The sequence below is a fragment of the Colius striatus genome, chromosome 9 (genome assembly GCF_028858725.1).
Source record: "Colius striatus isolate bColStr4 chromosome 9, bColStr4.1.hap1, whole genome shotgun sequence".
Taxonomy (NCBI): domain Eukaryota; kingdom Metazoa; phylum Chordata; class Aves; order Coliiformes; family Coliidae; genus Colius; species Colius striatus.
In genome coordinates this window covers 10,047,525-10,062,952 of record NC_084767.1, presented here as the reverse complement: position 1 = coordinate 10,062,952, position 15,428 = coordinate 10,047,525, and the positions used below count along the sequence as shown (strand labels likewise).

The 15,428-nt window shown below is 39.4% G+C and overlaps 1 protein-coding gene across 3 annotated transcripts in view; it reads right to left on the bottom strand.

The window, feature by feature from the left end:
- The window catches only part of FBXW11 (F-box and WD repeat domain containing 11), a 74,421-nt gene that overhangs the window by 24,558 nt on the left and 34,435 nt on the right, over nucleotides 1-15,428 (bottom strand). For all 3 annotated transcript variants that reach the window (XM_062002306.1, XM_062002307.1, XM_062002305.1), the window contains 3 exons: nucleotides 11,332-11,394; nucleotides 10,039-10,264; nucleotides 253-439 (listed from right to left, as the gene is read on the bottom strand). In XM_062002306.1, the coding sequence (XP_061858290.1) occupies nucleotides 253-439; nucleotides 10,039-10,264; nucleotides 11,332-11,394 (476 nt within the window). The remainder of the gene's footprint in view (nucleotides 1-252; nucleotides 440-10,038; nucleotides 10,265-11,331; nucleotides 11,395-15,428) is intronic.

Genomic DNA, 15,428 nt, shown 5'->3' with positions numbered 1-15,428 from the left:
GAAGCTACACATTCACAGACTTACAGCAAGACAGTAAGTGCTGAAAGATATGGGTGTAGAGGGGACAAAGCCAAACCAGAAACAGGAGATGACAGCTTTCACCACAGCTACCCTCAGTCACCCACAGCAGAGAGCAGGATCTGAGAGACATGCATCTACTAGAAACAAGCTTTTTGCCAGAGCTTGTGATTAGGGAAATTTGTAAAAGGGAACACTGTAAAAGGTGAATGGAGTTCTTGTGAAGGTACTTACCAACCCCTTCTTTCTGACAGTCCCTTCCATAGTGGATCTGTGCGTACCATTCTTTCAATCAATTTTTTCCACAGCATTCCCTCAGAGATGACTCTCTGCCATTCCTTACATACCAGCTCTGCTGCACAGAGTGATCTGGCATCAAGGTAGGAAAGGATGTTTTCTGCTATGTGATCTAAGCCTTGCTCTACAAAGAAATAAAGGCAATCAAAAGGTCAATCACTTCACAGTAAACTACTAAACACGTTTTGCAACACTCGAGAGAGCACCAACAGCTTTAAGGCACTGGGACATGATAATTACATTGTCATAAGCAGAAGAGTCAGTTACAAATGAATCTAAACAAGTACATGAAAATATCTCCAATACTTTATTCCTTTCCTAGTACAATCTGCCTACTGGATTGTCCCATTTCCACAGAATGAGAACAGGCACAAACTAAAATCCAGACCGAAAGCATTTTGCTGCTTCTGTGCACAGAATCCTGGACTTCTTGAGCACGCAGTAAATGAGATACACGGTCCAGAAAGATCATCCTCTTCAAGCAGATGCTGCACTATGCAGCAGTAACGAAAATTTAAATATTGATTCTTTTACTATTCCTTTACATATAACAGTAGGTAATGCAACTCAGTGGTAAACAGGACACTACAGAACAACTGCAGATATATGCAGTAAAAGTACGAGCAAAGGTTCTGGAAAATTAAAATCCAGCACCAAATGCAAGGCCATTTTTTCACATTTAAGTTCCTTGTATAACCTGCAGGTGCCAAGTCCACTTTTGAATTTTTTTCAGGACTCTGGTGGTAGAGAACCTGTCAGAGACACCATACCCTGTAGGTGTACGAAGGGGAAATCAGTGAGAATGAGTTTAACAAGAACTCGTTAACTGCAAATGGTGCTTTAACACCTAAGGCAGTTATCCTGATTCATAGTTTATCACCACTAGGCTCCATACTTGGAGAAATTATTACTCAATTACTTCTACCAGAAGCTCAGGGTTTTGAGGCTTCTCTTCAGCCAGAGAAAAATTCAAGAAGGTGTTTTGAAACAACTTCAATTCAGACTGTGACATTCAATACAGCATTATTTTGGGGGGCATTGGATGTAACAGTTTCCAGCACGAGTCAGCTAAGCTCAGGATGAGCAGGAGTCGAGTAACTAAAATAACGAGAGGTGACACCTCAGCTTCTGCATGTTAAAAGTTACAGCACAAAGTAAATGTAATTTAGCTCCACAAAGATTTCCCAATGTATTTACCACAGTCACTTGAACAGGTATTATCCCAGCATTTTTCCTGCATCTGATGCTCTGGCACACTACCTTCTTCCTCAGCAGGAGAGCTCTGTGTTTGTGTACTGCTGATTTGACAGTGTCAGCATTACTGGGTCAAAGGACAGGTTGAGTAGGATACAAGAGAACTCCTGAGTAAACCAACATTACTCCAAATGAAAGCCCTTTGGCAGTATTTAAGACACCTCAGAACCATTTACCTGAGTCTCTGACACTTATTTCACCTACAGCACAAGGTATGTTGGCCAACAAGCAATAGATCTTGGTACTAGAAGCAATAGTTCTTTGTGACCTGATCTAGGTGAACCTGCTTCTAGTTTAGACTAGATGATCTCTAAAGGTCCCTTCCAACCCCTACCATTGTACGAGTCTATGATTCTTAGTGGACTGGGGAAACTGTCTTTCACTGTGGAAGATCCTAGCTACCAAAGGCAATTTATTAGCCCCTGTGATCCTTCTGTATAACAGCAGGGTTAGATTTACACATTAAATGCACTCAACATAATTCAAACAGATCAGAATTGGGGTCCTGGCCATTGATCGAGGTCTATGAAAAGCAATGTGCTGCAATACATTATTTAAAAAACAAGAGTTATTATGTATGCAAAAGAAGTACATACTTGAGCTGATACTGATAGAAAGAATGTAATATTCATTAATAAACATGATGAATAAAAAACTTGACTGTAATTGAGTAAATGTACATACACAGAAGCCACTCGGATAATACACTTGCATTAAATTTAAAATGGCAACTCAACTTTTCTTGTTCATATTCCAACTACAGCATCATTGGTCCCACACACACATAAACATCACTGCTAAGTCTGTTACCTATTTCAAAGGTCCTGCAATCTTGCTTTCCCAAAAACTCCACTAAATCAGAGATCTAGAATAACTTCACTTTCAAGACTAACATCTACCACCTGGCCAAGCATGAAAAAAGTCTTTCAAACTAGAGGATGATGATCTTTTTCATTTTCTGCTTTACCTCATGACAGCCTGCTTTAGGTTTCAAATAGTCCTGAAAGATCACAGAAACCACTGTTAATTTTTTTAGGAATTAACAGAGTGTGTTCATAGAGTCCTCCACTGCATGCTAAATTTGGCATGGCCTTCACAAAAATGGAATAGAAAGGAGCAGAACTATAAAGTTCTTCGAGGAATGTGGAAGCTCCTGCAATGTAAATTGACTTTATACAAATTTTTCAATACTAGTCATAATAAGACTCAAATAACTGAAATGTAACATGCTCCAAATAACTTGTAGGTCTCAAATCTAACCAGTCCCAAAGCAGCAAATTCTCTCCTAACAATACCATGTCTGAAGAGTAGCTTTAAGTTACATCATCTCCCACACCAGTTTGAAAACAATACCAGGGCACTTAAATAAATTACAAGTGGTCTTCCAGTCTGCCATATCTCAATCTTTCTAGTAAATAACTATTTGTTTATCTTGCTGGGATGTTACGTGACTTGAAACAGTTCTCAAGGTCCTTCCAAGAAATACAACCATCCCAAGGTCATTTTCAAGAGTTAGTATAAAATCACAAATCCTTGGGTATCAAGACCACAAACTAATTCCTTGAGGAAAGCAGAGGACACAGCTAAAGAAAACAAAACAGGTCTGCTGTTGCTCTGATTGTGAAGGCTACAGGTCTCAACAGGGCACATCATGTTTTAACAGGAACAGATACAACAACTACTTTAGACTATTTGTATTTAAGAATGCAAGATCAGCCCATACAGAGCACATAACTGTCTAGTACACCTCTAGCACTGTAGTCACAACATAGTCCTGTATGTATTTTCCCAGCACATTACATTTTGAAGAAGGAAGGATTTTGTACATAAAGCACTGCAGTTCCCAAAGCAAACAGTGCAAAAGGGTATGGCAATTAACCACCACTGTTGCAAACACTGTATTAGTAAAGCAGTACACTGTACAAAAGGTGTTTAAGGCTCCCATTTCACTGCATCACTTTCAATAGCCATTACACAATGTCTGAGCTTTAATCACCCTACCCTCCCTCTCCAGAGTACTATATAAGTATGTTCACCATTCTCCCAACAAGTGCACTGTAGTTGAGGGATAAAAGTGTATTAAAATTTACCTCAGAGGGATATTTAATCAAACCATGAGGTAATAAAAGACACTATAGTGCTAAGAAACAGCAGAATTGATAATTCTGTTCCACCAGTATTGGGCTACTATGTTTTGAGGTCATTAATTAAATGTTAAAACGAAGGACTACAAAGTTTGGAAGAAGTCAGAAGAAACTAGGAGTAAACACCGAAGTAGGTTACAATTAAATCAGTGGATACAGAAATTACTAAAAAGAGAGGAAAACATCCTGATGTCAACAGGACTTCTGCAGTGTGGCGCAATGACAAGTGCATTGACTTTCAGCTTCCAGTTGTCCCAGAGACACAAGGATGCTGCCCCATTCCTTCTGTGCAAAAGGCAGTATTAGTCAGTGGTGGCATGGTCGAAGAGCAGAAGCAAACCTCAAACTAGCCTCAAATGACCTTAATTCTCCTTTGTTAGAAGAAAAACACACCCCAGCTATATTTGTATCACAAAAAAAAAGCCAGTAGCACGAGATACACTGATGACAGGCAAATCTTTCAACATCTGCACTTTTAAGGTGTAAAATTCTGTATTCACACACTTGAAAGATTACAGGTGAATGAGTAAACGACTGCTGCAGAGATCATCGAATGAACTATCTGCACAGCCAAGGGAACAGCTGTCCTTAGGCAAGTGTTGGTCAAAACGTCACTAATTATCGCTAGCAAAGATGGGATGACAGGATCCGTGCTGAGCAGGTATTCACCTACTGCATGCTTTTCTCATTCCCAAGTTGAGAAGTGTAATTTTGCCTCATTGGTATAATTTAGTAAAACATTAATCACATCAATACTAATCTCCTTAGATGAAGTAAACTTAAATGCTTTTACACAAAGAGCTCTCAGCAATCTACAAGTCTCCATTTCTTTCAACCACATACTTAAAAGTAAGGTTACAGGACAAAGAAACCACACTGGAACTTGCTGACACCTTGCTTATGGTTTGGAGCAACTTTTCAAGCATAAATATCATGAACACATCAGATGTGAAATGAACAATTCCCAAGGGAGAAAGTGACAGGAAAACAGGTGACCTTCAAATTACATTCATGCACAAAATAGGATTTGAAAGGCTTATCTGTTACTGCCATCTCCTGGCAACAAACTAAATTATCCTCCCCTGAAAGAGATGAGAACTCCAAGGAGCTGTAAAGTTACCAGTAACCAACCCAATAAAAAGGTTACTCTGCAAAACATCTTTTGAACTCAATCAGTAACGGTTCTGGGGTTTTCTGGTAGTGGTGGTTTGGGATTTCTCCTCCCTGTTCTAACATACATGTATCATCTTTCAGCAGATACCAAACAGCTCAGCTTGAGTGGCACTTGAAATGCCTTTCAGAGTTCAGATGACCATATCACTTGTTTTTCTATGGCAGGCAAGTAGTTTTGAACCACGCACACATACACTTGAGGAGTTTCATGTGCAGCATATGGCCTCTTCCACTATAAGCAATCAATATTCTATTTAAAATCCTTTGAGTAAGAACATACATGTCATTTAAGCAGTTTCAGAAGATTTTTAAACTACAATTCTGAGACCATAAAAAAAAAAAGTATTTGGACCACAGAATGGTGGGTGTTGGAAGGGACTTTTAGGGATCACTCAGTCCAACCCCCCTGCCAAAGCAGGCCCTACCTAGATCAAGTCACACAGGAACGTGTCCAGGTGGGTCTTGAAAACCTCCAGAGAAGGAGCCACCACACCCTCCCTGGGCAGCCTGTTGCTGGTAGACAGCACAGAGTAGGGTTTGCTTTCTATCCTAACACCTTTTAGCATGAGGCAAACACAGAATTGCTGAAATCTCTGTTTTTAACTATTTAGAAATGAGCATGATGCCCGACTACTACAATGTGTATTCATCAACTTACACTCAACAGCTGTGAGTTTTCTTTCCTTGTGAAATACTATTTTCCAAACTGATAGTTCTCCAGATTAAATGTAGTGCCACAGAACTCATTAAGAACAATGACAATCGACATAAGAGAAACATTTTGCAATTTTTGCACTTTGCAAGTGCATTTGAAAGAGCAGTAAGAATTCTCTGGAAAACAGTTGTGAAAATACAGATCGAAAGCCACTTCTCATATCTTAATCTGAAAACAAAACCTGAATGACCAAGGTTATCACCAGCAATTCAATCAAAAGCAAAGCCTTTCTTAGAAGACATCAGTGTTGCCATTTCTTGCTGTCAATAAGATAATATGAAGCAGAGGTAAAGAGCGGGTAAACCACTGCTGACACATCAGGAGTGATTAATGCTGTTTCCTCAAACAGAGAGGTACAAAGTTCACTGACTGTGCCATTGGAGAACTGGCCCCAGCACCCCAAATCAAAGCCTCTTCTTCACTTTGAGAAACAGTGAGAAACAGACTGTGCTCCAGAGTGCAAACGTTACAGTGCATTTGATGGCTTTGTGGCACATGCAGAACTCTGAAGTACCACGCTAAGGCCCAGGGCCTTCTCAAAATCCAGTTGGTAAAAAATCATGTCACTAGAACATGCACATCAAGCACTTAGAGACACAGTTCCTGAGGAAAGTAACTCTCCAAATAAAATCCAAGTACAAGGAAAATCTTCCTTCCTAAAGATGACTTTTGTCTTCTATAGGTTGGGAAAGTTCTGCATCCAGCTCTGGGGCTCCCGACATGAAAAGGACATGGATGTGTTGGAATAAGTCCAGAGGAGAGGCCATGAAGGTGATCAGAGGGCTGGAGCACCTCTCCTATGGATGAGGAACACTGGTTCTTCAGCCTGGAAAAGAGAAGCCTTAGAGCAGCCTTCAGTACCCAGAAGGGCCAAACAAGAAAGCTGGAAAGGGAACTTTTACAGGGGCCTGGAGTGTTAAGAAAAGGTGTGATGGCTCCTAACTGGAACAGGGGAAATTTAGATGAGATATTAGGAAGATGTTCTTCCCTGTGAGGGTGCTGAGGCACAGGCTGCTCAGAGAGTTTGTGGCTGCTCCATCCCTGGAAATGTTGAAGGCGGGGTTGGATGGGACTTTGCACAGCCTGAGCCAGTAAAAGATGTCCTTTCCCATGGCTGGGGGGAAGAGGGTTGGAACTTGATGTTTTTTTAAGGTCCCCTCCAACCCAAACCATTCTGTGTTTCTATGATTTGACTGCTATCTGCAGAAAGGTATTTTCTGGAAGTATCAGACCAAATGTTTGGGAAGACAAAAAGCAAGTGACAAGAACTCAAGGTTGTTTTCATTCACTAACCCAGGGTTTCTTCAGACCCTTGCTTGTGGTGTAATCTTGGTACTTACAGTTCATTAATGTTTAATTGAACTAAACCAAGTTCTTCAATAAAAGCTAACTGCAATCAGCTACCACAGCTCAACAACAGCAATAACATCAACATATATGCAAATCCAGCAGCCACTGCACACTTAATGCATACAGTCTGCTCATTATAAAGCCAAATTTCACTGAGTTTTAATCATCAACTATAAATTATTGGGCAGAAGTCCTTGATTAAGATGCATAATTTTCACAGTTCTGTACAACACCGGTCACTGCTAAAAACAGATTTTTAAGAAGTCAGAAACTCAAATGTTTTCTCGTGTTAAAATGTGGCAATTTCATCTTCTCCAATTATATCCACCCTTGCAAGTTGCATACTGAGCACAACTACACAAATGCTTTGTCACCAAGTCTATTCTTAAGACTTTTACTGCTTCCAAAAGTATACAGATTTAAACTGTTCACATTTTAAAAAGGACATCAAATTTAATATTTACCTCAACCAACATAAAAGGAACAGGTCCAAAGTACAGATACTCAGATAGGCCCACTATCATTATTTCAGACAGCCTGCAGGACTAAATTTAAGACACCTTCAGGCCTGAAATAGCTGGGTATTTTACCTTGAAAGACAGTGGGCACTTAGTTGTATAGTCTCTGAAACGAGTATTAAAACTTAATGATTTTCCATAGTAAAATTCATCCAGTATTTATCTGTAGACTCAAACTACCCCCCTCAATCAAATATAATACTCCCAGCTCTTATGCCTCTACAATGGCTTTTGTAGTTTTATAGGAAATGGCAAAAAAAAATACAGCTGTTGATCACAGGTAGCAGATGAAGGTTTGCTTGAATTTCAATAACCAATTAAAACAATTAAATGCCACTGGAATTTCAAAGCTCCATGTGTAAATATCACTCTACATAAAAATGAAACATAAGCGTGAGATGTCAACTCTATAAAACTGACATCAGACACAAAACAGTCGCTTAGCTCTTGCAGCTGCACAGGCTTTTGGTATTTTACAAATATCGTTTAGAAGCAGCCTGGCATGGTTTTACATGCCTGACACAGCACACAGTTCTCTTAACAGTTTTAACACACAAAATAGACATGGAAGAGACTTTCTTTATTAATCAAGAGTGACAAGGTAGTGCTTAAGGGTCAGACAAATAATGATCGTAAGGAAAGGCCTCAAGTTGGCCAAGATCATACAAGGAATACCAAGATTAACATCTTAAAGGTAATTAAAAGAATCAAAAGCACAGAGATGACAAATGATTCTTGTCTTTATACTGTTATACACCACTGTCATCTGAGAGTTGTTTTTGACACACTAGAGGAAACACCGTTGGCTGGTGTGAAAAAACAAGGAATACAGGCTTCTGAGTCACTCTGATCAATAGGACTTGCCACAGTTGATACGGTATTAGCCATGCTCCATGAGTGACTAGCAGTAGAGAGCTTAACTTCAGTCCAACTTGTAAGCGCAGACCCCGAAAAGACTAAACATTCTGACATCACTTATATGAAAGCACACTGGAATTACCACTTTTTTTTTTCCACAGAAGCAAAAGGCAGCCAGATATCACCAACTCCTTCAACTTCTCCATTCTCAGAGGTATAAAGAAGAGTCAGTAGCAAGCAAAAACTATTTCCATTTCAAACAAAGGAATATCACTTCAAAGACAAGTAAAACCACCTTTTTAAAAGGTGGCACGTCACCATTATCTTCAAGTGATGTTAGTCCAAGGCAGGATTGTTTTCAAACAGCTCAGATTAAGTTCTTTGGTATATTCATACAGATACTCTTCACATGTTACATGACCTTCAAAAAGGTTGAGTATGGGAACAGCTCCCAGTATTTCCACCTTAAAAAACAACAGAAGTTGTAAACATTTACTTTTATATACAAAATGGAGTAAAGAAGTGTCAGCTTATGCAGGTCCCAGAAACTTCTTCACGATTTCTTCAGAGAAGAGAAATCCATAACATCCCAGTAGCATTCCCTCCAGATACCAGCAAGGTCCATACACAAAAACCACTTATGCACATCAACAGCTACAAAAGCTTCAGAGCTTGTTATAAGATCAACCTTAAAAGGAACTTTACTTCAGTGGTCCTTGTGCTCAAAAAATTACCAGTTTCCAAGTCCTTTTATGATTTATATCACCTTCCTCATCCACTCTCCATGCACTGTTCATTCACTGTTGTGTCCATGCATTCTTGGGATTGACATCCACAGACTACTCGCTTGCTGCACGTGTGAATCTGTGCTGTGATACTGTCAGTGACTAACTGAACATTCTGAACATTTATTTCACGTTTATTTCCCACTCTGGAAACACTGTCCACACATTTAGCTTCAAAGAATCAAATGAATAGTTCTACCCAGCAGCAAAAAAAAACAGGGATACTATTCCTTCCCAAAATTAATGGAAAAATACATACAGCTCACCAGAAAAGCTGGAGATTCTATACACCCTGTCACTATTGCTTCCTATTTTTGTGACAAATGCATACTCAACCTACTGATACAGATTTACACCAATGAGGAGCAGAAGATGTTCTGAGCAACAGAAGTGGGGAATCATGCTTGGACTACACAATCAAAATCCACAAGTGCTTCTGCTTTTCAGTCAGTAACAAGAGCAGACAAACCCGAGTCATTCACCTAAGCAGGAGGCTTTTTATTTAAAACTTAGGAAACTCAGAACAAAACTAAAATGTCATAAAGACTTCAGAAATTAAAACACCTCTATAGCATTTTCTACATTTATGGGATTCTTATGAAGAAGGAATCTAGACCAGAGCTTGCAGAGATACAAGGTTTGTGACAACTCAGTTCCAATTTAAACACCCAACTATTCTTCAGGACATGCTACTCAAAGTGCTTGCACATGGAACAACACTGGCATCCAGTGGCCAATTCAATTAATCACAGAAGTGAATGGCTTCAGCTACCCTCTCGCCCTTCTTTTGACTAGGAAATATCACTTTATTTACAGAAGGCAACCTAAATCTGGAAGATGTTCTCAAAAGTCTGCATAGCCCTGAAGTATTAAACGGAATAAAAGTATTTCTAAATGCACCTCTCGTAAAACAAACGTTAGTTTACCTGGTAACGCAGTGATGAAGTCCCGTTGTAACATGGGCTTCAAGTAAGAGTTAATATGTCCATGCTGATAGTGACACATTCGTGAAATAAGGTGTTCCACAAATTCAACTTGATCTGATTCAGACCACTGGTCAAAATATTTAATACACAAGTCTTTTTCCTTTTCGTAGTTTCCTTCCGATGGTCTTTTTCTTGAGACAATCACAGATGAAGTTCCATTACTTATCTGTTTTTAGAAAAGAAACATCAGTGGTTAAATATAAACAGGAGGAATGGTTTTGTAAGAACACTCTCAAGGAAGAATATGTGAGATGATGCGGAGAAATGATCAACACAACTCATTTTAAAACTTATTCTTAAAGCCATGAGTTACACAACATAACTTAGGTCCTTCATAGGTAAAGATCAATGAAAGGACTTTGATGGTAATTACATTACTTGTTACACTGAAAGACCTGAGTTCCCTTACACCTCTTGCCATTTCAACAGCAGGCAAGTTCATTATTTTTAGAACAAACTTTCACAGATTAAATCAGTGGTTTCTGCTGCTTATTTCAGTCTTACTCCCTAAGTGATTTACACAGCACTTCAAATAATACACAATTAGAAACATTTCAAAGGTAGGTATTAATACTCTAATTAACACAAAAATTCAAGTCATGTCAGTGTTGAGCTCTTTGTCCATAAATGAAAACTGTGAATTATACACTGTCAAGGGCTTGTTTTGGCTTTGAAGCATGGCTCCTGTCAATGTTTGGGACATTCACATAAAAACTTCATTAAAATCCTGGGAGCTTTAGCTACAAACAAGGATGCTACAAGGAAGAACACCCCAGGACTTACTGCTAATTAGTAAATAGAAATCAAGATTGACAGCAGGCTCTTCTGAGCTCTTCAGGAGACCAAGAGGGCTGCTGGGGAACAACTGTCAGTTCTCTGAAATATTCTGAGACTTCCTCAAAGGAAATTGGTTGCAACTCCTTGCCACTTGAAGGTGTTGGTTTTTTTTTCCCTTGTAAATGACAGTCACATGCTCAGAAAGGTTGAACTGCACTCCCAAGTATCCTTCGATATAAAACTGTCTTTTCAAGGTCAGCACAAACTACAAAATCTGAGATCTAGTAATTTCTAAAGTATTATCCATCTGCATCATCCCTCACTTGAAAGCTGAGCTAATTTTAGGATGATACAGTCAGCTACACACAAGGATGATTATGCAGATGCAAAATTTGGTTTCTCAAAAGCAGAAACCTCTAAAGTTATGCCCACTCTCTATGTGAATGTTAGTCCTACCTGCCATAGGGTATTTTTCTTTGGAGACTCATCTTCATTCTGATCCTCCATTACTGACGTGTTCTAGGGAAAAAGAAAAAGAATTATTACTTCAATTTATTCTAAGGCAATTCCTTGCTCTGTATTATGAAAAAGCAAATCAATTGAATAGATAAAATTAATTTTCCCAGTGAACAGAATTATCAAAGATTTCTGGCCACAAAACCTGGGTATTATAAATAAATTATCCTTTTAACTGACATGTTTATCAATTCCATTTACTGTAAAGACAACTCCCCAACCCCTCTTCAATTTCCTTTGACAGGTTTTCATGCAGCCTTTCAACGCTTTTCTCACTGGGAAATAAATTCACTTTCATCCTACTCAAGCCAAAGTAATTAAAGCTGTCAAAGTAATCAGCTAGCACTTTCTGCCAAAGTTAAATTGCACACATATAGTTGGGGGGTAAAAAAAAAATCAAATCAAATCACTATAGAGTACTTTCATGCAACAGAATAGCATTTTTTGTCCAGCTCTAGCTTACCACAAGGAGGAGGGACCATTCTCTGCAGAACATCTCTATAATTCACTGCACAGTCTGTGTCCTAGAACCCTTGGCAGTCACCATCTTTCTTCATCCTGACTTAATTACAGTGTTCTCCCCACATCATAACTGCTCCTCCCTACTGTTTTCTTCCCTTTTGTTCCAGAATGACATGTAAGAATTTCTATAAATGTTCACATCAAATGTTTCTGTTAGAGCTTTAACCTCAGTTTTTCTAAATATTTCACTACCTGCCTCCTTTTGCTGACCATACTCCAGTTATCATCTATTCGTACCTGCTCCTAGGTACCCCACACCTAGGCAACAACTGCTCATTCAGCCTCACACCAGTCCCTTCCTCCTCATCATTTGTGCCCAGGAGACAGGCTGACTGGTAGTGAGCTGTTATGAGAAACTCAATGCCTTCAAACATTGCCTGCCTTTACTTCAGCCTTCTTCCCCTCGCTCAGCTGTCTCAGCAGCAAGAGGAACAATGTACTCAAATGAAACACATGATGGAATAAGTCACACAATTCCTTTACTCATGCCATCGGAGATTATGGATTAACTCCTTAACAACTACATCCACTCCCATTCAAAACACAACACCACCTCAAAAGCAAGCAATATACTGCACAAGAAGTAAAACACTTGAAAAACTACCAGTATTGCCCCTACAGGCAAGCCTTCCTCCACTATCTGACTACACTGCTTTGCCTGAAGTTTACCTTGAACCTCGCAGTTAGGTGTGAAAAAACACACGTTCCATGGATTAAGGACTATGTTATAAAACTATGTTCACTGAGTGATGGAAAAACTCAGCTACCTTAGTTATGACACACATCATAATGAGAAATACAAGCCCAGAGGATGGCTAGTGAGAAATAAAAAAAATGGATGAAGGTTATTCCACAGATATATTGCTGTGTTTCTGGCTATACACAGAACAGTAACACTGGAAAAGTAAACCACACCTTTCACACTTTCTAAGTTACAGTCTCTTGAGGGCCTTTCAAATTATTCTTAACTACACACTGGTTCATAAGGTGTATGTGATATCCTCTTAAGGTGCATGTGATGTCCCAATAATGCTCTCCCACTGCATGGTGCCACAAGAGGGAGAACAAATCAGCTCTAGACTTACTGGTACCCAACTAACCCTCACCAGTTCAAGAAGAGTTTAAAGCACACATGACTCTAGGGAATTATGCAGGAGGAGGACAGTTTAATTTTATTTTAATTTGAATGAGTAGAAACACTCATTACACTGATTATATGTTGTTAACACTGTTTTCAACTAGTATGTCCTTAAATGAGTAAGGAATCTCTCATTCCCTTTTGCAGGTAAAGTTGCATAAATCCTGCAAGCTAAGGGCAAAGAACAGGAACTCTCACTAAGAAGATCACACACAGATGGCCTGGGTCAGTATATTCAACAGAAATATCACATTATATCAATTTAGCCTCAACCTAACTTTCCTTTGGTAGGTCATGGTGAGATTCTGCTACTGCTTTCTTCTGCTCCTTTACTGGGAAACATCACAGAGATCGTGGCTAGATGTCCCTGAGATGTTGTCCAAGAACTGTCATCTAAATGTTATGTGTTCTCATCCTAGGAATACATAATAACACTGTAGCAGAACAGCACTGTTACACAAAGTGTGCAAGAACACGAACTTCACCAAAGTCACCAGACTTACACAACAGGCAGATTGCAGAGCAAGTTTTTGTCTTTGGTGTGCACCTACTCAACTCTGCTGTGCATTCTGCATTTCTCCTGCTCCTCTCCACTTGTCCCTCTCCCATCAGAGCACAGTCTTGGCTAAGAGGATGGTGCCTTAGATCCACAAATGTATGACCTGGCACAGGTAGCACTGCTGCTGAGAGACATTTCCATGTCCTCTCTCAACATCTAAGCCATGAACATGAGGGCAGACTACACAGATTGATTTTTATGCTGTAAACATTGTATTTATCTATTTAATCAGTAAGTAGGTAGCTACATTCATTTAATATCTATTACTATAGGGTTTATTGTGTTTTTTCCCCATCCTAAACTCAAGGCACAATGTCTTGATATATTTTCGAGCTTAAGGGTTTTAATCCCTCACTCTTTCCCTTTCTGCTCCTAAATTTCCTTGGATTTCCTATTATATCTTCATCTTCTATCTTTCCTATGATATCTTCTCTTCCTAATAAATTCACTCTACTTCTGTCTTAATTTTTTACATCATTTCCCAGATCTCATGCATCCTAACTCAGACTTTAAAGTGTCTCTAAAGCACTTAAACCTGCTATTTGCAGATGGAATGATGACGGGTGGATCCTGTCCTGTTGTCTGGAAGAAGCAATTAAAGAGCTCTAATCTGTCCTGTACATCCACAGCACTAAGGATTTCAAAATTCCTAGCAGCTGGTCTCACTAGTCCTTGGTCAGTAAGGCTTCCACCCCTTGTGCAAGAAGATAGCTATCTAGAACTTCAACTCTTCCCTTCATCATCCTATTCCCTTCCTTCCACCTGTACCTTGTTGTTTACCCACCCACCCTCTACATAAAGGCTCCACAGGTTTCCCAAGTAGCTTTGAAGTGGTATTAACATGTACCTTTCCCTGCAGCTGAACAGCATCAACACCTGGTGCAAATTATGATCTCTTATTCCTGTTAACCTGTCAAGGCTGTGAGCCCCTGCAGTACGACTGACCTGCATTTGCAGATGCTGGAAGAACAGGCATGGCTTTTTTTACCCTCAGAACCACAAGAGCCCAGTAGCTTCTCACAGTGGAAATGCAGCTTCTAACTAGTGCCAATTAATCCTGTTCATAAGTTCATTTATTTTTTTTCCAGGATTTCTTAACTTGTTCACAGCTCTTGCCAAAGTAGGACAATTATTTCCAACCAGCTGCTATTCTTTAATTAGCCTGGAATAAGCGCTCTCCATCCCCAACTGGGAATGGCAGCAACAGCAAAGTGCTAACAATGGGTCTAAGCATGAATGTTTTCCATTGCCTTGTAGTTGTTATAACCCAACTCAATAAAGTAACACTGAAGGAGGCCTCTGTCTTTATTTTCACTAATGATAAAACCAGTAATGATCATAAAATTTGCAAACTGCTCTGCAAGCTGGAGAATTGTAACAGCTTTTTTTGCCCCCCAAAGATTTGCATCCCCTACTCATCTAGTTCTGGAGGTATATTCATGTTTTCTCTACTCCTCTTGCTCCACAATACCTCATTTCTATGAGATATGGATGAACATGGCAAACAGCTTCAGAAGTTACTTGGGAAGAAAGAGATACTGACAAGTCTAATTACAGAAAGCTTTTTTCCTTTGGAGATTATGAAAAGCTTCCAAAAAACCCCCAATGATGAATGATCCTCAAAGGCAAATGTTTTGTAGGAATTCTAACGCTTCATAAATCACAGTTTTAACGAAGGTCCTTAGATACCTGGTAACAACTAAAACTGACTCTTGAGCATAAGACTTCCACACATCTGTGGTTCTATGACATTAGGTGCAAAGGCACCAAAGTTTTACTGTAGCTGAATGGCTGCAAGGCTCAACTCGCTCATGAGAA